Here is a 26116-nt window from a genome sequence, read left to right as displayed (position 1 = left end):
AGCGGGAGAGGGAATATCATTGTCAGTACGGTGTGCAGGGGTACGAGAGCAGGCTCACTAGAGAGCGAGAGACTCACCATGAAGTGCACGGCGGGCAAGTCCAGCTGACCACCACAGGCTGTGCAACGATTGGATTGGAACACTCTCGGCTCGCCCGTGGTGAGTTCTTCGATCTCCTTTTCCTTGCGCGCCGTCTCCGCTCGGTAGGACTCGATTAGGCGGTGGTCCTGCACAAAGAATAGGAGGGAGATCGATGAAGGTCAATTTCCATGCGCTCTCTTGGGAAAAAGTTCTGTTGCCGCAACGCCACTGCAGAATTACTCACCGCTTCTTCTTCCTCCCTCTCCTCTCTCACTCTCCCCTCCAGGAATGCCCTGATGAGTCCCACATTCGCATATCCTCCCTCCTTGCTCAATAACCCCACAATTTCCAACGTACTCATCAGACGCTCCTCCTCGATCTGCACCAGAATGTCCTCCACTTCGACACGATGCTTGCTCAGCAGTAGAGGGTGAGAGATGAGAAAGGAGAGAGCCTGTGTGTAGAGCGTAGGAGAGCGCGTGTGGTACCGCGCCAGGTAGGAGAGGACGTGTGTTGAGGATGGACAGGCATCTGACGTTGATGCGGCTGAGGCTTGACCATTCTGCTGTTTTAATGATACAGAAGAAGACTTGTCGGACACATCGCTGGGAACGCTCTTGAGCTCCTCCTGAGCCTTCTCCATCCAGAGGGTGATGATCTCTTCGTACATTCCCATGCGCTCGTACAGGGCCACAATGCCCTCGGTGAACTCTTCGTGCTCGCAGAGGATCAGGGCGTGAGGGATGTCGTAGGGAAGGTGACGATGTTGACGTAGCAAGTTGAGAGCTTGTTGATGATCCGAGGAAAGAGCAGTGCCGCTCTTTGATGGGGCTGGTGCCACAATCGCCTTGTTCGTCGAGGCTCCAGACGGAGAGGAGGAGCGACCTTCCTTGAGGTACATCTCGAGCAGGGTATTCCAGATAGACCGCTGCTCCTTTCGGTCTTCATCCTCATACAGCTCATCCTCGACCTCCCACACATCTTCCGCCTCGTCACTTAGTACATCCAGCTCGGCGGCAGATTCTTCCACAGCCTGGCCCCACCGAGCAAGCGCCACAGTCTCGAGGAATCTACGGAAGGAGCGTGGGTAACGGATAAAGTGCGGGAAGAATTGCCTGGCAGAGGGGATCTCGTACGGAGCCGAGCTCGAGACGGAGGTGGGAGCCTCACCTTCCCCTCCCTGGATCGATGTTGCAGCACTGGCGTCAGCTCCGATGACGTATGGTCCTGCCTTCGGGGCGCTCCTCTTGCCTTGGCCATCCGTCTCTGCCTCAGTGGCAGCCGTCGATGCCCCGCCTGCTCCAGTAAGGTAGCTCAAAAAGCCTTTCCCATGTGATCCGCCTTCCCCAGCAGACTTGGCAGCTTTAGCCGCTTGCTCTATGGCCCCTGACGAATTTGAGACGTTCGGCCTGTATGCGCCAGCGCAGAGCTCGATGAGAAGGTCCGTAGTCTGTCGTTCCGCTTCTTCCTTCTGGCTCCCCCCGCCTCCGGACAAGAGCAGGCCGGCGTAGATCTTGAGACACTCTATCACCTCTGCGGCCTGCCGAGTCCGGAGCCACTCGATAGCCTCGAAGGGCTGATTAGTGTCTTCGATCTTGATTCTGAGGTACTCTTCTCCTAGACCGAACTTGCGCGCAAGGTAGGCGGCTTGGTCAAAGTAGTTGGCTGAACGGCAGACCTTGATGGCCGTTGGGAGGTCAAAGGGGAGAGAAGCTTTGCCGTCTGCCTCGGCAGGAGTAACGCTCGCCGAGTCATCGTCACTCGAATCTCCGTCTGCGTTTCCAGAGGTCGTGACGTGGGACCGTCTGATGAAGCGGTCGAGGGAGGTAGTGTCCTTCATCTTTGTGTAGCAATTCAGCAGCAATGTCGTGTGATCTGAGTTGGCCAGCCCTCTCCGATGAAGCTCCTGTAGGTAGAGGGTGAGAAGTGGAATGCGCTGGGCGTCCAGGAACTGCGAAGGCAAAGGCGAACGAGGTTCAGCACTCGTCGACAGGTCCCAGAATTTCCTCTCATCCATACTCACTTTGCGGATGATGTAGCTCTCTCCAACACCAGCTTTCCTCCTGCCTCTTTTCTTACCACCCGTGGAGGCTCCAGCAACGCCAGCGAAAGCTCCGACACTCTTGAGGTAGCCCATCTTCATGCTCCCCTCGTGATCTCCCTTCTCATACAAATGGTCTCCATACTTGATCCATATCTCGCCCAAGAGCACGTTGAGCCTCTCGACGCTCTCCGGGTCGTCCTTGTCTGCTCCTGAAGACACAGGAGCGTTCGGCCTGCCAAAGTGCGACTTGGCCACCTGAGACGCGAGGAGGAAGAGATGCTTGCGGTACAGGATCTCGATCTTTTCCCTCAGAGGCTTCTCGCTGAGCTGGAAGAGACATCCCGACTCAGAGAGCAGGAAAACGTCTTCTCTATGTGATGCTAGCGCAGGAGATGGAGCCGAGTCGGGAAAGGCAGCTCGCAAGGCGCCAGTGAAGGTTCCAGTGTAGGACAGGAACTTGCCGTCGAGGTCGAAGATGCTGACCCGCGTGAACTCTTGCCCAGCTTCCCTCACAGGGGGACTGTATGTACCCCCATTGGTCTGCGAGCCGTTAGCTGCAGCGCCATACGATCCGCCTGTAGATCCCAATTCGCTACTGTCTAGAGGAGGCGACAGCACGACAAGATGACGTGACGTCGGAAGAAGAAGGACTTTGGCTTTCGATCCCTCATAGGCATAGCAGTCCTCCCTCCCGTTCGAGCCGATGGTGTAGATCGCTTCTGGCCGGGCAATGAGCAGCTTTGCCTCTTCTGCCGTACCTTCCGATCCCGGCCCTCCGGAGCTTGCCAGAGGCGGCAGCAGTACTGAGCAGCCCAGAGGTGAGCCGATGTCATCAAGCGTCACAGGCGGACTCCCCGCTCCTTTGCCCAAGACAGTATACTTCATCACTCTGGACAGAGTTGCGATGAAGAGGCTAAGCCTTTGATTCGAATGCGAGTGACCTTCATCGCCAGAGGAAGAGAAGGCGAGAGCCGTCACTGGCTCCTGCTCCGGAGCTGGCGCAGCCGAGGAAGAAGCAGCGGCGTCTGCCCCGGGCTGGTAGACGACCTTGAACTTCGGCAGCGCAACGGCAGGACCGCTTGGGTTGGCCGATGTGGGTAGAGGTGCGCCTTCCAGCGTGGTCGACAGCTTTCGCAGTAGCAACACTGCTCCGCTGGACAAAGAGCAGGCAAGATACCCCAGCCCTGCGGTGACGGACACGGCAGCGATAGGGAACGGTCTGCGGCCGTGCTGAACGCGTCCCTCTGCCATGAGCCGAGGCCTCCATTGCCAAAGACCATCCTCACCCCTTCCGCCCTTCCGGGACCGAAGAGAGGCGAGATTAGTCTTGAGGTTCCATATCCTCAACAGGGGGAAGCCAGTGCCGCCTTGATCTTCCGACAAGACGACGAGGTGCGAAGATGTCGCTTCGTACTCTACATGGGTCACTGCTCCGTCCTGTATTGCGGGGAAGGGCGGGGCAAGAGGCTGGAGAGTTGTAGGGTCTACCAGTACCAGGAGTCCTTTGGTGAGCGTGACGAGGTGGGGAAAGTCGAGCTGGAGAGACGACTTGGATGCGCTGGACGTTGCGAGTTGGCCATCATCATCGCTGCTTGCTGGGTGTACGCCAATGGGGAAGGAGCCTAGATGGAGTACCGAGTGCACCTGCGAGACTGGCTGCCCAGCAAAGGTCATCGAGGATGGACATGCCTCTACGCAGTTGTAGAATGGCAGCGACCGCCATGTCGGTGCTGGTGAAGCCTGTCCCAGCTGCCGCTGCGGATCGACTGTGCCCATGGGATACCAACGAAGGAAGGAGGTGTGGTGTTGGGTTCAATGGTCAAGAGGGACTGGGGGACTTGCGGAAGGAGCCCTTGGCGGCAACGCACCTTGTCGCACAGGCCTCCCCTCGCCCCGCTCCGATGTTCCGCCCGGAGCCGCGAGGGGAATCTTTTGGCGCAAGAACATCTGGGCAGCGTCTCTTTCCGTAGAGCCTCCTCCCTCATCGCCATCATCCATATCTCATTCCTCTACAGCATCCCTCTGTTGACTACAGGTCTCTCTCTGCTGCAGCCCTTGCTTCTCAGCCAAGATGTTGGGACTCAAGGCCACAATGGCAGTGAGTCAGCCCTGGGTCTGAGCTGCTGATGTAGCGTTGCAGCAGGATGACTGACAAGTCTGCCTTCTGGATGTCCTTCCCAACCCTTTCTCTGCTTACACAGATTATTGACAACTCCGGAGGTCTGGTAGCAGAGTGCGTCAATGTGCTACGGAAACCCACATCGAGAGGTCTCGCAACCGTTGGTGAGTGTTCCGCAAGTGCGAGACTCAGAGGCAGAGGGAGCTCCCTCACTGCTGCCTCAGACAGTCCCAGCTCACGCTTCCCCTTCTTCCTCCTCTTCTCGCTTTCCCTCCCACAGGCGACGAGATTGTCGTCGTAATCAAGAAGGCCCGTCCCATCCCACTCAGTACCTCTTCCTCCTCGACAGCAACCAAGATCCGTCGTGGCGATGTGCGGCATGCCGTTGTAGTTCGCACAAAGAAGGAACTGCAACGTCCAGACGGCCGAGTGGTGCGCTTTGATGATAATGCCTGTGTCTTGTTGAATAATAGAAAGGAGCCATTGGGGACCAGGATCAGTGGGACGGTTGCGGCGGAACTTAGGGGAAGGGGATGGAGTAAGGTCTTGAGTTTGGCGGCAAAGGTCGTGTGATGGGTCGACGAAAGAGGGGAGGGATCCAAGGCAGCTCTTTGAGCCTTCACCATTGATCGTTCACTGAGATCGGTCTGGAATGTAATTGTATCGACCGTGTTCACACAAAAGAGAATCTTCACCAATCACGAATCAGCGGAGCGAATGCAAAGGAATTGTTACGAGGTGGTGCATTGCAATAGAACAAGGTGACGAAAGACGAACGACTCGAGATGCGCAACTGAGCTTCCAGCAATCGCCCGCTCATCTCCTCCTAGACCTGGGCAGACCCTTTAGCTGTCTCCCACCGGGCGCTCCACCAGCTCCACCAAGCGGAGGTGCTCCTCCTCCTGCACCGATATTGAACAGTACTGGCTGGCCCTGTGGAGCGGGCGAGCCAGGCAAGCTTGCACCCCCTGCTGGAGCACCACCACCACCGGCCCCGAACTGGAAGGGGGCGGAACCGCCAGTGTTAGCGGCAGAGGGAGTAGGTGGTGCTGTAGAGCCAAATTGGAACATCCCACCTCCGCCCGCTGCTGCACCGTTGGACTGGACACCATTGGGCTGACCAGCTGATGCTCCGCCAAACATAAACGGAGTGCTACCGCCCGTGGCACCCGCACCGTTGGTGGACGAAGCGGGCTGGTTGCTGGAGGCAAAGTTGAAGTTGATGCCTCCGCCGCCGGCAGCAGTAGCGTTGCTCGGTGCTGGCGAGGCGGGCGCGGCACTCGATGGTGTACCGAAATTGAATCCTCCGGGCGTGGCGGTGGGTGTCGAGGGTCCGCTCCCGAAGGCGGGTGTGGACGATGAGTTGCTGGGTGCACCAAAAGAGAACGACGGCACGTTGGATGGTTTACTAGCACCGAAGCTGAAGCCCGACGTTGTACCCTGAGCAGAAGCAGGAGCTGGCGCAGGTGAACCAAAGCTGAAGCCTCCTGTAGAGCTTGCGCCACTTGCTGGCTTGGAGCCACCTCCAAATCCACCACCGCCGAAACCCCCAGTATTGGTCTGTGTGGACGACGTGAAGTTCTGCGAAGGCGAGGTATCGTCCATCATGTCGTTGCCAGCCGCGGCCCCACCATTCGAGGCGGGCTGAGCGGGCGTAGCTGGTGCACCAAAGGTGAAGGGCTTCGATGTACCCGTGTCAGTGGTCGAGGAGGCTGGCTTGCCAAACGAGAAGCCTCCCGTGGAGGGAGTGTTGGTGGAACCACTCGTAGTGGCGGGCTTGAAGCTGAAACCACCAGAAGGAGCTCCGGCAGATGCAGTCGCACCGCTGGTGCCTCCACTGGTCTGTCCAAAGCTGAAGCCAGTCGTAGTCGGAGCGGGGCTAGCAGGAACGCTACCGCCAGCTGAAGAGTTCGCAGCAGAACCAAAGGTAAAGCCGCCACCTGTGGACGAGTTGTTGGACGGCTGAGCAGCTTTATTGGCGTCGCTGGCTGTAGGAGCAGCTCCAAAGGAGAAGGGAGCAGGAGAGACAGACTTGTTGCTTTCTGACGGAACCGAAGATGAAGGCGCCCCAAAGCTGAAGCCCGAACCAGCTCCATTCGTAGCAGCGTTGGCAGAAGGGTTACCAAAGCTGAAGCCCGCACTCTTCTTGCTTGCGGGCTCTCCTCCTGACTGTTGATCATCGTCAGCTCCGCGCTTCTGCTTCTCGCCGCTGGTAGCTCCAGCAGACGAAGAGGTAGTGGCGGGCGCAGCCCCAAAGCCTGTGAAGCTACCGAATGGGCTAGGTGCTGCTGCTGTAGTCCTGCTGCTCGAACTTGCGGGAGCGCCAAAGCTCAACCCACTGCCAGCTGCCTTGGGAGCGCTGTCCTCCTTGCTGTCCGTCTTAGGAGCTCCAAATCCCCCAAATGGCGCAGCACTTGCAGACTTGTCGGCGCCTCCCAAATTGCCAAATGGATTTGAAGCGGAAGAAGCAGGTGCAGCTGCTGTTGTACTCTCGGGGGCCTTGTCCGCAGCTGCGCCAAAGAAGTTCGGGACACTCTTCTTCGGGGCTTCACTCGGAGCTTGCGCAGGAGTGCTAGCAGCCGAAGGGCCAAAGCTGAAACCGCCCGAAGGTGTGGTGGCCCCAGAAGCAGAGGGCGCGGGCTTGCTCGCTCCGGCAGACTTGCCAAAAGAAAAAGTCGGGGCAGGCGAAGGAGAGGGCGAAGCACTCTTCTCTGCAGTCTGAGTAGCAGGTGGTCCGAAGCTGAATGGCGCAGGCGACGTCCTTGTCTCACTGGCGGAAGGGACCGACAGTGAGCCGCTCTCAGCTGGCTTGTTAGCCGAACCGAAGAAGTTGGGAATGGGCCCCTTCTTCGGAGCCTCGTCGACCTCTTCAGCAGCAGTCGCTGCAGGGGCTGGCGGAGTAGCGAAGAAGTCGGAAGAAGCGGGAGCTGGCTTGCTTGTGCGCTCGGAAGAAGGCTGGGAGGCAGGCAGAGGGGGTGGGGCAAAGCTGAAGGCTGGAGCGGCAGAGGTGCTGCTAGGCTTGGCTGCAGGTTGGAAGCTGAAGCCTGATGACGGCTTGCTGGGTGGCGACATTGCCGGTGTCGTAGTGGCGGGAGGCCCTGCAAAGCCTCCCAAGCGGCCCAAGAGGGATGCACCAGGGGCGTCTCCATTCGATTGGCTTGAAGAGCCTGCAGTGCTCTGAATAGGCTGCTCCGGCTTATCGGCGGCTTTCGGCAGTGAGGCGGCAGGTACGCTGCTAGCGCCACTTGCACTGCTCGCAGCAGCTCCGAACTTGAATCCAGAAGGGAAGAAGTCCTTCGGCAACTGAATCTTCTTCAGCTCACCAATGTCCACACCCGCCATTTCACCATCTTCGTTCCCATCCTCTCCTCCCTCTTCGTCATCTGAATCCCACGCCGAGATCTTGCCAGACTTTCCATGCGTCCGAGAAGTCTTGACGATCCCCTGGCGTAGAGAGGAGCGAGCTCGAGGATTCGAAGACGACGCTGCGTCGGAGGTGAGGACCTGGAACTTGCTCTTTGACCGAGCTGGCGCCTGCTCTGATGGTTCGGCTGCATCTGCCGGTTCGGTAGCCTGCTGGCTCTGAGCTTGCACCTCTTCTGCCTCTTCTTCCTGCTCCTCTTCCATGTGCTCGTCTGCGGGCTGGGGCGAGGGACTCTTTGCTTTACCCCTCTTCGACCGCCTTCCAGGAGACTTTGCAGGAGTGGCCTTCACTGGCGTCTTCTTCCCTGTTGCCTTCGACGACCGAGTGGGCGGAGGAGGAGTGACTGTGGCCTCCCTCTTCGCTCGAGCCATGCCTCTTGTCACTCGACGGGGTGGACTGGGTTCGCGCTCATCAATCTCCTCTTCACGAGTCGCCTCTTGGGCGTCTTCTTCGTCTTCGCTGCCGTGCTCGGACTTGGCCCTGCGCCTTGACCCGCGAGTGGTAGCAGGAGTGCCAGTAGCTCGAGTAGTCCTCTTCAGCTTCGCCCTCATGCTGTCTTCACCCGGTGCAGGTGTAGACTGATTGAGTCTGGATGAGGCGCGAGTGCCCCTGCGGGTGTCAGGTGTACTCTGAGCAGCTCGTGCAGCTGAGGGACTTGGCAAAGGTACAGATATGCTCTGCGTCAGGCGCGAAGGTGTGCTTGTACCACTCCTTGTCCTGCCGCCAAGTGCTCCTTCTTTCCTGGCATCGCCCAGTGGCGTCCGCATGCCCTCGAGCACACCCAGAATCCTCTCAGCCTCGTTGCGCGGTACAGCAGTAGGAGGCTCTCTCGCTCTCAGGTCGTCCATACTGATGAAGCCCAACTCCGGATCCCAGACCATCTGCTTCTTTCTTGCCGAGCCAGTGACTGAGCCCATCTCGCTGCCCCTATCCTGTAAATCCAAGGCTCCGAAGCCTCCTCCAAGATCCAAAGCCTCCGACGCGTCCCTCTTGCCCAATCGGGCACTCAGAGGTGTATTTGCTCGGCTGTCCCTTCCGCCGATGACAGAGGGAGCTGCAGAGCCGGTAGGTGTGCCGAATTTGCGAGCACTGGCCAGATCCTTCATCATCTCCTCGCCATCGGAAGGTTTGCCGCGAGGAGGAGCAAGATTGAGCGAGCTCCAGGGCAGAGTGCGAGAGGAGAGTCCTAGCGCCGACCCAGACCGGGACAGGGCGGGGGACATTGCCCTGCTGCCGCCTCCTAGTGCACTCCTTCCGAGGCGTGAAGGAGTGGCAGGTCCGAAGAGCCTTGAAGAGCTAGCAGTATCACCGCCTGCTCCCAACTCAGACTGAGCGTACATTCCCGCTAGTGAGCCTCCAGCTACGCTACCTGACCGCTTAAGCGCTGTCTCAGGCGTAGCTCTTGTCGCAAAAGGACTGCGTGAAGGCAGATGTGAGAGGGACGAAGACGGGGTGAGACCGCTGGCTGGTCCAACTGTTGCCCTATTTGCCAGTGCCTCGCTCGTGAGTCCTCCAAGTCTCCGCTCCGAGCCAAAGCCATAGGCATAAGCTGGACTCTTGGTATTCAGACCTATTCCCACTTCGCCGTTCCTCATGCTGGAAGACTCGCTGGGCGCTATTGAACCTCCACGTCGCACAGCTGGCGTTGATTGGTAGGTAGCAAGACGATGCAGTGACGAAGAGGGCTGCAAGGATCCTTGCCGGCCATGAGCTCGAATTGCAGCGCTTGCTGATGAGAAGCTCGGTGACGAGGGGCTCCCCGATGCAGGGCCGAAATCAGTATCTGTGCCTCTGCTGTTGGCAGCGCGAGCAATGGTTAATGTGCGACGACTGCTAGGGGGAGAGGTTGCTAAAGGCGGAAGCATTTCGCCGCGGGTATCGAAATGGCGTGTCCTACTTCTGGGAGCTATGGCGCTCATTGACGCGGACGAGGACATTCCACCCAGCCCAAATCCGTCCAATCGATTCGACGGTGCAGCGTTCAGATTCGAGGTCGTAGCATGGCTCTCAATGTCGCCCGTCTCCATGTTGCTCAGATACGAATCCTTGCCTCGAAGCCTGCTTGACCGCGTAGCAGCGCGTCTTTCGGCCAAGTCTGCTACAGAGCCCGTCGAGGCAGACGAAGGCAGTATGGATCTGCGATCGGACTGCGCAGCTGGATGAGCTGACGTGGAGAGCCACGAGAGGGGTTTGGTGATGGCTTTGGTCAGGGTGGAGAAGAGGCCAGATCGAGGAGCGGCGGCGGCAGAGGCAGGAGTGGTCTTGGCTACTAGTGGAGAGAGGCGCTCCTCCTCCTCTTCTTCCTGTCCGCTGCCTCTTCTTCTGACCAGAGGCGATGAGGCCAGGGGAGTTGCGCTTCCATTCTGTCCAGGTCTTGCGTATGGCTTGCGGTCGCTACCTCTTAGCGAGCGATTCCGCGAAGGACCGGCAAGGTTGCGAGCGGGAGAAAAGGCGCTGCCACTTGCGTCACCAAAGCCGTCGTGGTCCATGGCGAGCTAGGAGTGGATGGGCGAGGGTGAGGATGAATAAGAGATGTAGTCTTGATGCTGATGATGATGATGGCCACCACCTCGACGACGACGACGATGACGACGACGGCGATGCTGAGTGGCTGCTTGAGGATGAGTATGGCTGCCCTCGATGCCCAACACGAAGGATTGCAACTCGGCCTCGCTCCCCGGCCATGGCAAAATCCCCAGGCGGAGCGGACTGGCGACTGGGCCGCCCTGCGCGCTGGCTCCAGGCAAAGGGGGGCGCACCACATCACCGGTACAACACCAACACCAGCATTGCTCCCCACCATCGCCATACTCACTCCATCATGGCCTCCGCAGGTCCATCCATGCAGCAGCAGCAAGGTCCTCCTGTCCCCCCAGCGCCCACCGAGGAGCAAGTAGCCCTCTCCGATGCCTACTTCAATCCAGTCGATTTCAGCTACGATGCCCAGACCGGTCTTCTCACCTCACCCACCCACGACCTCTCCTTCCTAAATGCAATCTCCCGCACTCTCGCCTCTTTACCACCACAGATCGCCCTACCCCCTCCACCGAATGTGCTTCCCCCACAGCGGAGCATGGCGATCAACCAGGCGAGGGAAGGAGGGGTGGCCGCATTCAAGAAGAAGGACTACCACGAGGCTCTCAAACTCTTCACACTCGCAGTAGACGTAGCTGCCAGTAGACCCTTGTGGGAGTCGGCCAACCAGGCAAAAGAGGAACTGGCTACCTGTCTTGCTAATAGGAGTGCGGCTTTTGCTGCAGTCGAGGATTGGGTCAACTCCCTCGTTGATGCTGAGACGGTGGTGCAATTGAAGAAGAATTGGCTAAAGGGACATTATAGAAAGGGTCAAGCGCTAGTGAAGCTGGAGAGGTACGATGAGGCAAGAGAGGCGTATATGCTCGGACTGCAATTCGATCCAGAGAGCAGGGTGAGTCAGGAATTGACGCTGCTCGGACAAGGTAGCAGCGGGAAGGCTAGTGCTCAGGGGGAACATCGACTAACAGCTTTCACCTCTTCCCCCATTCCACCCCTTGTCACAGGATCTCCTCGATGCTCTTGCAGAAGTTCCCACTTCAGAGCCAGCCTCAACTACCAAGACGGCCTGAAAAGACCATTATACCTCCTGCTGCTCCAGTGCGATCAGGCGCATTCCCTGCATAGCATGGCACGGATCTTGTCCTGGCCCTTCGTATTGCGCCCTTCCCCCTTGTCTCACTCATGGTGACCATTAGCGAAGGCTTGGCTTCCCTCACTTGTATCAATATCAATCTACCATTCACCTGCCAATCACTAGACTAGTCTTCCTACTGACTGGTTAGAGCGCCCTAGATCGCAGCGAGCAGCGATTGATGGAGCACTGGAAGAGGTTTCCAGGCGATGGAAATATTGCGAGGGTGGCGTCCTCGCACACCTACTGCTTGTGATGTTGATCGTCTAGAGAAGTGTTTTTAAAGATGACGAGATGTGCACGTACAATTGCAAAGCGGTTGCTCCCTCTACCCTAATCCGAATCCGTCTTCACCTCTACCTCTTATCGGCTCGCCACACCCGCGCCGACCTGATTGACTCCCAACTTCTTGGCCAGATTAGCCAGCCGGTTGTGTTCCGCAATGTCCTCCGTCTCCCAAGGGTAGTCGACCCACACGTCTCCAGTCTCGCCTGCAGGGTAGTACCAGACTCCCTCGGCTACGGCTCCCCCACCGCTTGTGGAATCGACGGGCTGGTCTTCGAGAGTAGAGGAGCTAGACTGAGAGGGGATAAGAGGGAGGGTGCCTCGCTTGCCGCTGTCCTTGACCTTGTTGTGTACAACGAAAATGGCGACTGATGCAGCGCAGGAAGAGAGGCAAAGGCGGTTCAGTGGACTAGTCTTGTGCGAGTAGCGCTTCCATGACTCTTGCAAGTACACTTACATCTGGTAGGAGGGAGCTTAGCCCTGGCTTCTGGCTCCAGCGCCTCCAGTCCAGCCTTGACGTCCTTCACCAGCTCCTGGTAAGCGTATTGCAGCGTAGTCCTCGAATCATCGACTTCGTCCACGATCAAGATCCTCTTGCCCAGCAGACCTTCCTCCTTGTCACCATCCTCTCCACGATCTTCACGACTGGATCGCTTGCCAAATGTTCCCTCATCGAGCCATTGAGTGCGCACCACCTCCCGACCCATGTTCTCGACAGAGGAGCCAGCTACCTCCTCGTACAGGGCCAGACCGATGGCCTGGATGGGCACGTTGCGCTTCTTGTTTGGGTCGTGGGCAGAGGGCTTCTTCAAAAAGGTACGCAGAATACGGGCGGGGATCAGACCTCCTCCGGAGATGGCGACCATGACATCTGGGTCCTGGTGGGGGGAAGAGAGAGGAGTGAGGTGTTACGTACCAGTACGGCAGCAGGAACATCAGACCTAATGCTCAATGAAATCTCTCTGACCCGCCTGAATCTTTACAGTGACAGCTCTCGAAAGCTAGACGTCCTTTCTCTGCCCCTCATGCTTCTTTCGGCTACTCACAAATTGGCGCTTGATCAGCTTGGCCGTCTGTGCGATCTGGACGTGAATGTCCTCGTACGTGGCTCGAATGTGGTCGTCCGGCAGCTGCTCAGTGGAAGAAGTCATCTTGGCAAGAAACGTCTATCTAGAAAGAGGGATTGCTCAGGAGGTCAAGTTCGTTTCGACAGGTAGTTTTTGGGAGTAATCGCTAGCCTGGTGTGAGTATGAGACAGGCAGAGTCTGATGATGGACCACGTCAAGAAGATCCTCTTATCAGCCCAACTAAAAATTGAGCTCAGGCCCCGCGTCTGGCCTCGCGGAGCGGAAGGATGCCTGCCATCTGCTCCCCCGCGGATTGCCTCGGAGGCGAGCAGAGGTCGCCAAGACAGCAGCAGACAGGATAGGAGAGATAGGACGTGCTTCGCTTCAGTCGAGTGTCTTGTCAGGCAAGTCGGACCGCTCGTCGACACGTTTAGACAGAGCATGAGGCGGAATGAGGAGGGAGTGGTACGTGGCGGGGCGACAGCGGCGGGACGGGCGGACAGCAACACCAGATCTTCCTGCCCAGGCCCGGGGAAGGCATCGTGCTCTCGTCTGGAATTATCGAGCGACGACTCGACGAGGATACGGAAAGTCTCCCAAGATGTCAGCAAGCTGCAAATGTGCTCTTCGCGGTTGGGCCACTTCACCCGCAAGTCGCTCAAGTCGTGTCAGATAGTCATTCTTCCCACAAGCGCGGCGCACTATTTCCTGGTCTCTCGGTAGGTGGGATGTTTCAAGTTCTATTGATGATGACAGCAGAAAGCTAGATCCAAGAGGAGTTGCCGTACTGGTGAGCAGGGGAGATCCGCGCAAGGAGCCTAAGTAGCGAAGGAAGGAAACCGGTCAGACCAAGGTGTCTCTCCCGCTCCCTGCACATTGCATTCATGCGCTCACCATGTAGTTCTCCTTCCAGCTGGTTTCGTGCCACAGTCACGACGCTTCCTCCTCTGAAATTCGTTACATCATATCAATTGCCATTTAGTGGGCGGACTGCTTCTTGGCTGTGGGAGGGAAGTATGACAAGGAGCTCGGGTAAGCATTCTTCCACTCTCAGTGCTGATCTTGATCGCTGCAATCCAGCAGCTTTCAAGTTCGAGATAGAGGAGCTCGCTGTGTTGAGGACGACGTAGACGATGCCAAGCCTTCGATGCCCACTCGGTACGAATGAGAATCTTCTCATCCTGCCCACCCCATGGGGCTTCTCCCACCTGCTCCTTCCGCTATCTGTGCAAACTCTCTCCGCCCATCTTCCTATACTCTCACTAGAGACTAATGACCCTGTCATGTCCCGGATCGCCGTTGCTGCTACTAACCATAGGGGTTTCTCGGGTCCTTCTTGAACTCGTCACTCTTGAGCATGGAGTTCTGCAGACTGTTCGTAGCCCAGAAGACGATGACAGCGCCAGCAATGAAGGGGCCAAGGGGCCTCAGGATCGGGGTGGGGTAGGCGCGGAATCCGAACATGTTTGCTGATCGAAAGGTCGAGTGTGTGGTAGAGTGGAGTGGAGTGGTGGTATGGGATCGGCGGGTGGAAGGACTTGAGACGGACGGAGCAGGTAGGGCCTCGGGCGGGCGGGTGGACGAGCTGGGGATGGAGACGGAGGAGCTGTCGCGCGCAGGACGGCTCCGATTCCGTTCCGGGAGCGCTGCCATCCGTTGTCGATTGCTACATTCGCAGCAGCAAAGAGCAATCGCAGATGGCGGAGGAAACTGCTCCGAGCTTTACGGAGACTCTAGAAGAGTAGAGACTCAAAGCAGTCAGCAAGCTGGCTAGCTGTCTCAGAGGTACGCTGCTGACGATGCAAATAGGCAAAGAGAGCCTGGATCGGCGGCGGTACACCGCGCCCGATCGCAGTCTTGAGGACACCTCAATGTGACAGCAAGGTCCAAGGGGCGCCGCACTAGCAATTCAGATGCAAGGAACGATAGTTGGCACTCTCGGTGCGTCGATGCCGCTCCCGGCGCATCGGTACGACCCGGTGCTGTGGGTCGGGTCGCGATGCAGGGGACGTTATTGTTCCATTGCGTCGTGCCTGCGCTTACACCAGTGTGGCGAAGAATTCAAAGGAAATTTGTATAAGAGTAGGGCACTCCTGGACGGATGTGATCACACAATTCAGCTTTTGAAACTTCATTCAGAGACCTTCAGTGCTACCTTATCCCTTGCCACTAAGCGTCATACGCATCGCCCAAGCAACTCATCTCCTCGTCGTCGCCGCTACAAATAGCCACACCATGCTCTTCCACGGCAAGTCTCTAGCTCTTCTGGCTTCATGCCTCGTCCTAGTCTTACTCTCTACTGCAGGAGAAAGCGGCGCGACGCCAGTGGTCGCCAAGGAACATTCCACTTCGCTCAAGGGTGCAAGCAAGTTGGGTGACTTCTCAAGTTGTGAGCTACAATACAATGATCAGCAGAGGAGGGCAAGATCCGATGGCTGACCGAAATGTATCCTTGATCTTACTTTCGCCCCTTTGCCAGTGTCGCTACACCGCTTCTGGGGTCCCAGCGTCGTCTGCCCTCACGTCAAGGACTGCGTTTAGTGCTTCATTCACGGCAGCAGGTGTATGTTGCTGGTCACTACCGGATTCCTGCGTCTCTAGAGCTCTTAAAATTGTCGTCACTGTCTTTGACAGACCGCCCTCGAATGCAATACAATCTACTACATCGTCACAATCCTTCAATCCTGGCTAGGAGACCTGTGACCGCTCTCTGGTAACGGGGTGGGGTCCCTTGCCCCTTCTGTGTCTCCGGAACGGAAGGAGACGATCATCCGTGAATTGCCCTGCTCTAACTCGTCTTGCATGACGTCTCGTAATGGTGTCGACGTCAATGGGTGCAATGGCAACGCAGTCTATCCGCCGGATGCGAGCCAGAGGGCGCTCCATCCTCGTCCGCGTCATTGCCGAGCTGTCACAACCAAATGCGACGGAAAGGGGTCCAAGGATGTGGTCAGGGGAGATGAGAGGGGAATGCGGATGACGCCAGGCGCGAGCGTGGGCTTGCTCCCCCGACGCTCATTTTCCATCGGCGGATCGGCTTTTCTTTGATCGCAGCGCAGCATGCAAGAGAAGTCTGGACAGTCTTCCCAGTCCAAGCCAAGCCAAGCCAAGCGTAGCCTAGCCTAAGCCTAGCGGAAGTCTGAAGGGCTCCTAGGAACGAGGGCAGGGCGAGGTGAGGCGAGGCGGCGGGCGGGGGCTTGGATGCCGAAGGTAGATGTTTGGGCAGCAGGGCATCCTCCCGCTCACTGTCTGTCTGTCTGTCTGTCCGTTCCCGCTGCCGTCGGAGAGAGCGGGAGATCCTGGTACCCTGGCTGGCTGGCTGGCTGGCTGGCCGGGTGCCTTGGCTGCTCCCCCCTGTCTTTGCCCGCTGGCCCAGCGCAGGTTTGTCAAAAGCCTGGAAGAATCAGAGAGCGGCGTTGCAACTCCGCCCTCCTGCGGGTGACGAGGCTGTCGGCATGGATGGGGCAGACTGTGCCCTTTTCCCAGACGCATGGCTGCTGCTGCACCACGCCCGCCTGCGTGTACACTGCCAGTGCGCCTCTGGACTCGTACGCTCCCTCGCCCTCTGCCCTCGGCCTCCATGGCCCGCCCGCCCGCCCCTGCCGCTGAGGGGAGCCAGCCAGCCAGCCAGCCCGCGTTGCCGCCCATCTGACTGACTTCTACTTGGTCGCCCCCCCCATCGCCGCCCGCTTTCTTTCTTCGATTCCAAACACAACTTCCGTCTTACTTGTACCTTGATCATCTCTCCTCTCTTCCTTTAGTCTCCAAACTACACATCAAGACCACCAGGTACATCTCCTCCTCACCCTCCTCCTCCTCCGTCTTCTTCACTCCATCGAGCACCGTCGTCTTCGTCGTCGTCAGTCCTCGTCTCTCCACTTCTTACTCACCGCACCTCTTCGGATCACTCTCCCATCTCACCCCTCACCCGCAAACCATCACAATGAAGTTCGCACTCGCACCTCTGGCCCTCGCCATGGTCATGGCTACTGCTGCCTTTGCCCAGGACACCTCCTCGTCTTCCTCGGCCACGGTCACTTCTGCCTCCTCCACTAGCAGCAGCGCCTCTGCCATGGCCACCAGTGCTGCTGAAGACTCGTCGTCGTCGGTCTGCGCTCTGCTCCCCGGTTACGCAGAGGGAGACCCGCAGCAACCTGACTACGGCTGCACTTACTCGAGCACCTCTACCCCTACTTATGACTCTGTGTCCCTCGCTGTGAGTATCCGCTATCTCTGGAGATGGGGGCAGGGTTGAAACGGGTGGGGCAAGGGCAAGCGAAGGGCAGGATTGCAGTCTTGCACCCGATTCGACATCCTTCCATCTAGGGCAGACAGTGGCCGCGGCGAATGAGGTTTCGGGTGAAGGAATTTAGACAGTTTGCAACAATTGCTGACAGCTGCTAATCTCTTGCCGCTTTTTTCCCACAGTCGTACCTGATTGGAAAGTACAGGCCAGGCAAGGAGGGTTACGATGTCACCGAGGTCGCTTCTGAGCTCGCCGAGTCGGCCGTCGGATACTACCCCACTCTGACCCAGAACTTCGACGCTATCCGTGACGTGAGTGTCTAAATGCAGAAACAGCGTAGATTCTCTGCCTGTGCAATTTGCTGATCAATACCTCGCTCCTTTGTTTCTCACCGCAACAGCAATACGCCGCTGCCATCACTGCTTCCATCTCGTCGCTGGAGGCGGAGGGTGCCTCGCACGCTGACAACGCCATGGGTGTCCGCTCCAACAAGATCCTCGCCTTTGCTGGTGCCGCCGCCGCCGTCGTTGCTGGTGGTGCTTTCATGCTCTAAGCGCGCAAAGTAAGGTGTGCAGTGCAGCAGCTGTTAGGGCGGTATTCGACGGCAGATGGACGGAGCTCGGAATCGGGATCTCTTTTGGGATTGAAGCAACGTGGAGGCAGCAGTGATACGTCTCGGAACGGTACGGCTCGTAGGGACGTCTTTACGATGCTCATACAACGCCCAACCTACCTCCTCAAGCGCTCCTCGTCTTCCTGAAGATTCCATCCCCCCCTGTCCTCTAGACGCACGACCATCTCGTCCAGCAGTCAGCCAAGCACGGTCCCTTATCTCTCCCACACACACACACTCACACTCACGCACTCTCATATTTCACTAGACGCTCCAACTTCCTTCACTGCCTTATGTCTTCTTCTTCTCTTTTGCTCTTGTCCCCCCCAATCTTTCGGTCCGCTTCGATCCGAGTATTGTTATCTTCGTATTCGCACCAAATCCGCTTTTCCGGCCTTTTCCGGCTTCCGGCTTCCTGAGCCAATGGATGGTTATGCAATAGGTTCTCTTTCCCAAGTTGACGATTTTGGCTGTTTGATTGATTGATTGAGTGAGTGAGTGAGTGACTGGACTAGACTGTTTCGCCAGAGAATGAAGGGGGCATTTTGAGAAGGGAGCGCTCCCTGAGTGTATGGAGCCCATCGCCCGAGACGAACAGAGCGAGCAGAGCAACGCATCGCATCGCATCGCATCGCATCGCTGAGTGAAGCATGTGTGCAAGTATGAATGTGCTTATTGGTGCGCAGAGCTTCCGCCCCCACTGCTTGGTATTGTATGCACAGGAGCGAGAAGGAAGAGGGGCAGCACTTGTACAGAAAGGGAAGGCCAACCAGGCCAGGTTGATTCGGATACTATATACATCACGTCACGTAGCGGGAGACTGTAGATCGATCACGACGACGACGACGATGACTGCTCCAGGGTGAGCTGCCTCTCGCCTCAATTTTCACACTATCACTTCATAGACGCACTGCTCGCAGGCGAGGCACCAGCAGCAGCGGGCGCAGCAGGGGGTATCCCTTCATCGATATCCACCCAGTCATAAAGAACCAGTGCGTCCGCCAACTTCCGATCCCAGCCATGGTCCACGGTGGCTTTTGGTGTGGTGCTTGTGCTTGCCCCCGCGCCTGTGTCGTCTGGGCTTGTGCTAGCGCTAGTGCCAGCGTAGACATCGACATTGCCGGTACTAGCAACAATCTCCTCCACCAGCGAGCGGACTGTGCGCAGACCTTTAAGAACTCCTTGGTCCGGGCCCGAGTCTGAAGCCGTACCCGAATTCTCATTGCTGTCTACTGCACCAGATGAGCCTGCAAACCCAGATGCTCCAGGAGACACAAAGCGCGAGTGGGCAAAATCGATCAAGTGCAAGCTGATCGGTTGCGGGCTGGCCCCTCCCCCTCCCCCTGCCTCAGCAGTACTCCCCCGCTTGAGGCGCATCAGCTCCTCCAACCTAGTCTCGTCCCCCTCCCATACCACGAGCAGACTACCGCCGCGCATCCTCAGATTCAGCTGAGAGAAGGCGGATGTGAGCTCCTGCAGTGGGGGGAGGAGATGCTCTGCTAGGAGAATTTGTACGAGAGGGGTAGAGAGGTGAGGTGCGGAATGGCGGTACGGAGCGGTGGAAGGGGTGTCGCTGCCGTTTGAGGTGCTGAGTGGCTGTCTCTCCTCGCCTGTTTGAGGAGCAGAGCTCGGGACACTTGGTGGTCCAGGTAGCCCACACTCTTTCATGATCTGCTCAAAGGCCTGAGCTTGATTCTCTGCTCCAGTTCCGGCTTTGGAGGCTTTGCTGTTGGACTGCAGCTGACCGAAGAAGGCTCGCATGCCCAGTGAAAGCTGCTCAGGCTTGATAGATTTCCCAAAGACCTTCGGAACAATGTGGTACTCCTGGTTGATTGGGTCCCACGTCTATGTGCACCAAAAGGGCAGATTGTCAGCGACCGTTCCCCGACCGACGTCCGAACGCAAAGACCTACTCACCCGCCATCCCGTCAATCTAACGCCCGTAGATCCACTCGTCGTCTCCCTGCTGACTTTGTCCATTCTCCGTCGCTTCTCCTCACTGGAGTCTTCGTCCCAGAGCTGTGTGCCCAGCTTGATGTCCATGACATTCGGACGTCGATAGCCCGCCAAGAGATCCTCGCACACGACCGAGGTCTCCTTCGACGCAGTGTCATCCGAGAGGGAGAAAGAGCCGTAGTACTTGGGCGTGAATCTCTGCGCGAAGCTTTGACGGCGGGAGGAAGCTTGCTGGCTCTCATTTGCGAGCGGCTCGGGAGAATTGAGGTCTTCATAGAATTGGGCCTCGGACTTGATGCTTTTCTTGGCCACCAAGGCTTCACCGTTGGGACCCTCAAATGTCCCTACTGCTCCTGCGTGACCTGCAACTTGTCCTGCCGAAGGGGCCAGGACTTGTTGCTTGAGCCACTCTGGCGTGATAGCCTGCATCTCACCAGTGCGAGGGGTCAAGAGCTGCGTCGACGCGGGGTCTACCCATTCGGGACCGAGCCACAGAGAGGAATCTTTTGGCTTGGAGAGGATGATTAACGGCCGTTGTCCTCCGCTCTTGTCTGCAGGTGCATCGGGTCCCGGTACACTCTGTGCCAGTCTCTCCGGCGCACCAAACCCTGCTTCAATATGACCGAGCCCCGCCACCACCAATACAATGTTGCGGTGCTCCACTTCTGCATCTTCTGCTTGAGCCGAAGAGCTCTGATCCCTTATGCTGTCGCTAGTCGTCCTCGCTAGCAGATGGCCTTCCTCGACAAGACTGCTAGCAGCGTGCGCGAGATAGGAATCCTTCAGAGCCTGAGCGGGTGAGAAGCCTTTGCTCTCGGCCTTGGGACCTTGGAGCTCTTGAGTTGGGTATAAGCGCAGTGCACTGATGGCTCCGAGTGGCACGCCGGGCGAGGGCGTCGAGGGAAAGCGAGGAGGACCGTCTGGCCTCATCAAGGAGGACAAGAATGTCCGATGGGAAGATGACAGCTGCTGCACTCGGTCCCAGGACATGAATGTAGGGAGAGAGAGCCGACCGGGTGCAGGGAGGAAAGGCAAAGGGCTAGGCTGAGGAGGACCAATCGTACCTGCTGACGCCTTCTCGTCTCTTGTCACCTCTTCTCCAACGCGAGCAGTGACTAGAGGTCTCCGCGTCGGATCAGCCTGAGTGTCACTCTTACGCTGCTGCTCCAGCCCCTTGACCTTCTCGACTCCTTCTTTGACCATCTCCCTTGCCCATGTCCTAGGTGGGAATCCTCCCCAAATGGTAGCTCCCCTCTCCCTGGCCAGCAGCAGGAGGGGTGCGTACATTTCGATCTTGAATCCTTCGTTGGACCTCTCCCTATATGCTGAGCAGAGCTCTGATATAGACAGCGTACCTGCATGGAAGCGATCCAGAAGTGGTTGGTCTGCGTAGGAGAAGTGCTCCATGAGGAGGTGAAGATGATGGACAGTCCTCTTGTCGGCGTGTGGTGCCTGAGATGAGTCCTTGTCTAGCTCATCTCTCTGATCTGCCAGAGCTGCCAGGAGCTGAATCTGAGCGCGTATGACATGTGGCTGGTGATGTTGTTCTCCAAAGAAGACCAAGGAGGGGCGCGAGGAGAGGAGGTTGGCAAAGGAAGAGGTAAAGCTCTCCTTTGGAGCCGAGGAGAGGTGGTCTTGCCACGAGGTGGGCTGTGGAGCTTTGCTAGCAGAGGCGAAGGCTGTATCTGACCTTGAGGAAGCAGCTGCTTGCTCTTGATGTGGTGATGGTATTAAGTCTGGAGGGAAGCACGTCTGGCGAAATTTGGGTATCCATGCAGTGTCGGTGAGGATGAGAGGCGGCTTGAGTTTGCCCAGAAGCTGAGAGATGAGGGGTGTGGAGGAGGCGGAGGAAGCGGCGCCTGATGCCATGACTGCGCGTGGCGTTGATTGTCCTTCTTCGTCCGTTGCTGCTTGACGACCCTGGCCTGACCTACCTGTCATGTTCAGACAATGGAGAGGATGAGGAGGACGAGTAGGAGGACCAGGATGTACTTGACTGAACATGGCTGCGTCCATCGTCCGAGCAACGGAAAGGGCGCTTCTCCCAGGTCCGGGCTCAAGCCACGACGCTTTGGCCACCATTGCGCGGCGCGGTGACGAAGCCTCGGACGGACAGACACTGACAGGCACAGACGTACGTACGACGGACGACGGCGGGGGCACCTCATCCTTCCTACGCCCACGGCAGACTAGTACGCCTCACCGTAGCTTCATTACCTTCGTATATCTTTCCCCCCTCCCACCATGTCACGCTCATACGATCGAGCTCTGACAGTCTTCTCGCCAGATGGACATCTCTTCCAGGTAGAATATGCACTCGAGGCAGTCAGAAAGGGAACTTGTGCCGTGAGTAGCAGGTGCTACCCATCGTTCAATCGTAAGCTCGCCATGATTAACAGCAGCTGAACTCACCTGTGTTGCTCCACAGGTCGGCGTGCGAGGCAAAGACTGCGTGGTGTTGGGCGTAGAGAAGAAGTCGGTGTTGCAATTGCAGGATGCCAGGACAATCAGGAAGACGGCCATGCTGGATAATCACGTCTGTCTCGCATTTGCTGGTGAGTGGATAGCGGTAGCGGTATCGCTTACACGAATGGAAGCTGATCCATTGCCTCACTGTCTTCTCGCAGGTCTCACTGCCGATGCCCGTATCCTGATTGACAAGGCAAGAGTCGAGTGTCAGTCCCACCGTCTACGAGTAGAGGACCCCGTCACTCTCGACTATATCACTCGCCACATTGCCGGCATTCAACAACGCTACACCCAATCCGGTGGTGTCCGTCCCTTTGGAATCTCCACTCTGATCATCGGATTCGATCAGAACGAAGACGATAGGCCTAGACTCTACATGACGGAACCTTCAGGGATGTTTAGCGCTTGGAAGGCGAATGCCATTGGAAGGAGTAGCAAGACGGTCAGGGAGTTCCTGGAGAAGAATTATACAGAGGGGATCAGCAGGGAGGATACGATCAAATTGACCATCAAGAGCTTGTTGGAGGTGGTGCAGACTGGAGCAAAGAGTGAGTGGAAGCGAGGTCCAACAAAGGTGGCGCGAGCAGCCTCGCCCTCCCAGGTCGTGAGCTAATCCACTCACCTGCTTTTCCTCTACCCGCCCAGACATCGAGATTGCAGTGATGGATGGACATGGCAAGATGAAGGTGAGTGACAGGGCGTCAGCCTCTCAGAGGATGCCTCGCTCCCTGCACAGCTCAGCTCACACATCCACATCATCTTCCCAACGCTCTCGTTCAGACTCTCGACCTAGCACAAATTGAAGAAGTGGTCAAGACGATCGAGCAAGAAAAGGAGGCAGAGGCAGAGAGAAGGAGGGGCAGGTTGGCGGCACAGGCCAGCATGCAGGACACAATGGGCGGTGTTGGATCTTCGTAGACAGGGTGATTGGATACCTCTTGTCAGACGGCGCTTTCAATACGAGCCAATATCAGAGACAAGCGGAAGACACAGACGGTCTGAAGTTTCGAGTGAAGGAAGGGTATTGCTGCAAAACCACAATGATGCTACATGCTGAGTTGCCTCGAACCAGGCACGCTCGAGGAGTGCTGTCTTCCCCTCTGACCCTCCAAGCCCACTCATCCTCCCTCCCTCAGTGGCTCGTCTGCTTCTGCTTGTTCATCGCCACGATGAGCTGCTTGTACGCTGTGACGCTCCCCGAGAACTTCTCGACTTTACCTCCATCCACGACCCAAAGTTCGCTAGCTACATTCTCTACGAATCTCGTGTCGTGGGAAATGGTGATCACTCCACCATTCCAGGCTTTGATAGCCGCCATAAGCGCATCGAGACCTTCGATGTCTAGATGGTTGGTGGGCTCATCTAGGAGGAGAACGTGCGGACGCATCATACTGATCTGCGCAAATGCTACGCGGCTCTTTTGACCACCAGAAAGAGTGGCAATCTTTTGCAGACCAGTAAGACCAGTGATTCCAAATGCACCGAGGTGGGCGCGATACTCCTGCTCTGTCCTACCGGGAAAGCGGGCCATTAGGAATCCCACGGGTGAAGCGTTGAGGTCGAGCATGTCCAGATGGTGTTGGGTGAAGAGACCAACACGGAGCTTGCCGTTGCGCTTTTGCTCGCCCTTGAGAGGCTTGAGGTCTCCGAATAGAAGCTTCAGCATGGTTGATTTGCCTGCACCATTCGAACCTACTACGGCGATGCGCGAGTCCATGGTCACTCCAATGTTGACGTCCCGCAGCAGAAGCTTCTCGGGTGTGTACCCAAAGTCGACTTCGTCCAAGAGGAGCAAGGGCGGAGCGAGCTTTTCTGTCTCTGGTAGACGGAAAGTCACACTGTCCTCCTTCTCCGGAGGCTCCACCACGGGGAGCTTTTCCAATTCCTTGATCTTACTCTGAGCCTGGGCTGCGCGATTAGCATTCACCCTCCAACGGTCGATGAAGGCCTGAAGATGGTCCCGCTTGAGCACATAGGCTTCGTACTCTCGCTGCTGGTTCTTGCGACGCTCGATGCGCGTCTCGTAGAATTGGGCAAAGTTGCCCTTGTAGTAGTCTAGACGCTCAGAGTGCTGGTGAATGATGTCCGTAGCCACGGCGTTCAGGAAGGCTCGGTCGTGGGAAACGACCAGCAGGCTGGAAGTCCAGTTGTTCACCAGGTAGTCTTCCAGCCAGGCAATGGCGTTCAAGTCCAAGTTGTTGGAAGGCTCATCGAGGAGGAGAAGGTCGGGCTTGCAGAAGAGGGCTCGGGCAAGAGCCAGACGCATTCGCCAACCACCAGAGAAGCTCTTTGTTGGCCTCATCTGGTCGGCTGCGACAATGCCCAGACCATCCAGTAGAGCGGCAGCTCTCGAGGGTCCAGTATCGGCCTCCATCTCGATCAATTGCGCTTGCAGATCACCCAGCCTGGCCGACAGCTCATCTTTCTGGATTTCCATCTGACGAGTGTGAATGTCTCCCGCTGATCCCTTGGACAGATCGTTGTTGGCATCTGTTGTAGAGGCTTTTGATTCCGCCTTGGCTGCCTGAGCGGCGTCTGCAAGCTTCTTCTCGAGCGTCTCGAGTTTGGCATTCACTTCCCTCTCCTCCCTCATCAGCCTCTCCCTCCACACGTCCGCCTTCAGTACAGCCTCCAGTGCGGGTGTATCATCTCCAACCATTTCCTGCTCGACATAAAGCATAGAGATGTGTTTCGGGACCGGGATGTCACGCAGAGCCAAATGGCGCAGCAGGGTGGACTTGCCCACACCGTTTCGACCAATGAGACCGTATCGCCGACCAGATGCGATGTTGAGAGTTGCCGATGTCAAGATGCGATTCGAGCCGAAATTGAGCTGACAGAGCAAAGAGATGGGTAAAGCAGGTCAGTTTCAAGGGTCAGGGATGCCAGTACTCTCGGTCTGCACATACTCACATCGATGCCTGGCAAGTGAATATCCTTGTTCTTTCCCTTTGACCCCACCGTCTCAAGTGTATTGACAGTGGTGAACATCTCCTCATAGTTGGCCAGCTCCTGTGCCCTCTTTGCCTGCTCGACGACATTGGAACTCTCGTAGAGATCCCTCTGTGCACGCTTCTGCAGCTTTGCCCTAGTCTTCGCCTCTTGCTTCTCCAGCTTCTTGACGTCGATGGTGGTGGCCCTGGCTACTGATCCCGTTGCAAGGTCGATAATGCCTCCTCCACCGCCAGTGAGGACATTTGTGCCACGGGTGTTGAGAGCCCCGATCTTCCTCATCTCCACTACCTTCTCGAGTCTGAGCGGTCCCGACTTTCCCTCGCCACTGTCCACATCCTCGTTTGTCTCTGGAAGGAGCTTCTGAATCTCATCGAGCACTGCATGCACCCTCTTTGCGGCATCCTGGGGCGACTCAGAGGTGGACTGGAGGTACGAGGAGAGGAGAGAGGAGACGGTCTCGAGGATGAGGGGATTGGGGTCCAGGTGGGACTCTGGGTCATCGATGTACCCGGCCAGGTAGGAGAGGATGGGCGGGTCGATGTTGGGGAGGTTCTTGGTGAGCACCTCGGTCGCCATGATGGGCAAGGATGTGCAGTGGCACAGTGGCAAGGACCTGAGTGTTCTGCGTGAATGAGGCAGGTGAGAAGGTATTGCCCGTAGGGAATCCACTTGGCTGTATGCCCACTGCAGAGGCCACAAAATTGGCTACCAGCACTCCCGCCCCGCCCCGCTCCTTCCGGCCCGGCGTGCGCAGACGGACAACGAAGGCGACTTTTGCTCCTCGCAGCCGCGGCCCGGCGCCATTTCCCCCTTTGCTGCCTTTACCAAATCACCATCCTCCTCACCACCACCTCCATCGCCCAAAGTCTACAAGCACAGGACTGGAAAGCATAAACAAGAGAGCCCAAGTAGACTACTTCACCCCTCTCAGCTGCCGCTAAAGCCTTGAAGAGCCCAGACAGGCCTTCCCCTCTCACCTCTCGCGCCGATCCCGCTCGAGTCATACTGCACCCACAGGAGAACCAAATCACCCCCGAACACCAGAGGAACTCACATCGCAACCTGTTCATGTCCTCGTGTCCTCAACATCACCTCTCTCGATCAATCTCGTCATCATTGTCGTCATTATCATACACCACACTTGCCGTGAGCTACTCACGCAGACCTAAACCCCCGTTTCATCAAGAGAC

General features: G+C 57.3%; 11 protein-coding genes across 11 annotated transcripts in view; 4 read left to right on the top strand and 7 right to left on the bottom strand.

The window, feature by feature from the left end:
• Nucleotides 1-3951, bottom strand: part of BCV69DRAFT_282768 (hypothetical protein) — a 4729-nt gene extending 778 nt beyond the window's left edge. The window contains exons 1-3 of the mRNA XM_025492465.1: nucleotides 2105-3951; nucleotides 326-2032; nucleotides 78-227 (exon numbers count right to left, since the gene is read on the bottom strand). Coding sequence (XP_025347719.1) covers nucleotides 78-227; nucleotides 326-2032; nucleotides 2105-3799 — 3552 coding nt within the window. The 5' untranslated portion in view covers nucleotides 3800-3951. The remainder of the gene's footprint in view (nucleotides 1-77; nucleotides 228-325; nucleotides 2033-2104) is intronic.
• Nucleotides 3952-4118: 167 nt separating this feature from the next.
• Nucleotides 4119-4885, top strand: BCV69DRAFT_282767 (mitochondrial 54S ribosomal protein YmL38/YmL34). The gene is made up of 2 exons (XM_025492464.1): nucleotides 4119-4408; nucleotides 4525-4885. The coding sequence occupies exons 1-2, from the start codon at nucleotides 4270-4272 to the stop codon at nucleotides 4815-4817; spliced, it is 432 nt and encodes a 143-aa protein (XP_025347718.1). The 5' UTR covers nucleotides 4119-4269; the 3' UTR covers nucleotides 4818-4885.
• Nucleotides 4886-4956: 71 nt separating this feature from the next.
• BCV69DRAFT_282766 (hypothetical protein) lies at nucleotides 4957-10309 on the bottom strand. The gene has a single exon (XM_025492463.1). The coding sequence runs from the start codon at nucleotides 10155-10157 to the stop codon at nucleotides 5061-5063; it is 5097 nt and encodes a 1698-aa protein (XP_025347717.1). The 5' UTR covers nucleotides 10158-10309; the 3' UTR covers nucleotides 4957-5060.
• A 1201-nt stretch (nucleotides 10310-11510) lies between these two features.
• On the bottom strand, nucleotides 11511-12987 carry BCV69DRAFT_192220 (hypothetical protein). Its single transcript, XM_025489629.1, has 3 exons — nucleotides 12667-12987; nucleotides 12078-12498; nucleotides 11511-11988 (listed from the first exon to the last, which is right to left on the bottom strand). Exons 1-3 carry the CDS (start codon nucleotides 12769-12771, stop codon nucleotides 11699-11701), a joined length of 816 nt encoding a protein of 271 aa, XP_025347716.1. The 5' UTR covers nucleotides 12772-12987; the 3' UTR covers nucleotides 11511-11698.
• Nucleotides 12758-13471, top strand: BCV69DRAFT_192256 (hypothetical protein). Its single transcript, XM_025489630.1, has one exon. The coding sequence runs from the start codon at nucleotides 12889-12891 to the stop codon at nucleotides 13408-13410; it is 522 nt and encodes a 173-aa protein (XP_025347715.1). The 5' UTR covers nucleotides 12758-12888; the 3' UTR covers nucleotides 13411-13471.
• A 524-nt stretch (nucleotides 13472-13995) lies between these two features.
• On the bottom strand, nucleotides 13996-14151 carry BCV69DRAFT_249375 (hypothetical protein; the record flags this gene model as incomplete). The annotated part of the gene is made up of 1 exon (XM_025490337.1): nucleotides 13996-14151. One exon carries the CDS (start codon nucleotides 14149-14151, stop codon nucleotides 13996-13998), a length of 156 nt encoding a protein of 51 aa, XP_025347714.1.
• A 2479-nt stretch (nucleotides 14152-16630) lies between these two features.
• On the top strand, nucleotides 16631-17486 carry BCV69DRAFT_277288 (hypothetical protein; the record flags this gene model as incomplete). Its single annotated transcript, XM_025491148.1, has 3 exons — nucleotides 16631-16903; nucleotides 17116-17244; nucleotides 17334-17486. 3 exons carry the CDS (start codon nucleotides 16631-16633, stop codon nucleotides 17484-17486), a joined length of 555 nt encoding a protein of 184 aa, XP_025347713.1.
• Nucleotides 17487-17658: 172 nt separating this feature from the next.
• Nucleotides 17659-18309, bottom strand: BCV69DRAFT_192113 (hypothetical protein). The gene has a single exon (XM_025489628.1). The coding sequence runs from the start codon at nucleotides 18171-18173 to the stop codon at nucleotides 17838-17840; it is 336 nt and encodes a 111-aa protein (XP_025347712.1). The 5' UTR covers nucleotides 18174-18309; the 3' UTR covers nucleotides 17659-17837.
• A 37-nt stretch (nucleotides 18310-18346) lies between these two features.
• Nucleotides 18347-21371, bottom strand: BCV69DRAFT_299034 (SAICAR synthase-like protein; the record flags this gene model as incomplete). The annotated part of the gene is made up of 3 exons (XM_025494286.1): nucleotides 18347-18366; nucleotides 18458-19391; nucleotides 19464-21371. The coding sequence occupies 3 exons, from the start codon at nucleotides 21369-21371 to the stop codon at nucleotides 18347-18349; spliced, it is 2862 nt and encodes a 953-aa protein (XP_025347711.1).
• A 327-nt stretch (nucleotides 21372-21698) lies between these two features.
• Nucleotides 21699-22889, top strand: BCV69DRAFT_312507 (N-terminal nucleophile aminohydrolase; the record flags this gene model as incomplete). Its single annotated transcript, XM_025494939.1, has 5 exons — nucleotides 21699-21848; nucleotides 21931-22057; nucleotides 22130-22519; nucleotides 22617-22657; nucleotides 22752-22889. Exons 1-5 carry the CDS (start codon nucleotides 21747-21749, stop codon nucleotides 22887-22889), a joined length of 798 nt encoding a protein of 265 aa, XP_025347710.1. The 5' UTR covers nucleotides 21699-21746.
• Nucleotides 22890-22978: 89 nt separating this feature from the next.
• On the bottom strand, nucleotides 22979-25587 carry BCV69DRAFT_282758 (putative positive effector protein GCN20; the record flags this gene model as incomplete). The annotated part of the gene is made up of 2 exons (XM_025492462.1): nucleotides 24885-25587; nucleotides 22979-24804 (listed from the first exon to the last, which is right to left on the bottom strand). Coding segments are annotated over exons 1-2 (2312 nt in total), but the record flags the coding sequence as incomplete, so codon positions are not given.
• Between the last annotated feature and the right edge of the window lie 529 nt (nucleotides 25588-26116).

This window comes from Pseudomicrostroma glucosiphilum, assembly GCF_003144135.1.
Source record: "Pseudomicrostroma glucosiphilum strain MCA 4718 unplaced genomic scaffold BCV69scaffold_7, whole genome shotgun sequence".
Lineage (NCBI taxonomy): Eukaryota > Fungi > Basidiomycota > Exobasidiomycetes > Microstromatales > Microstromataceae > Microstroma > Microstroma glucosiphilum.
Note: the sequence above shows the minus strand (reverse complement) of the source record. Positions and strands in the feature narration are given on the sequence as shown.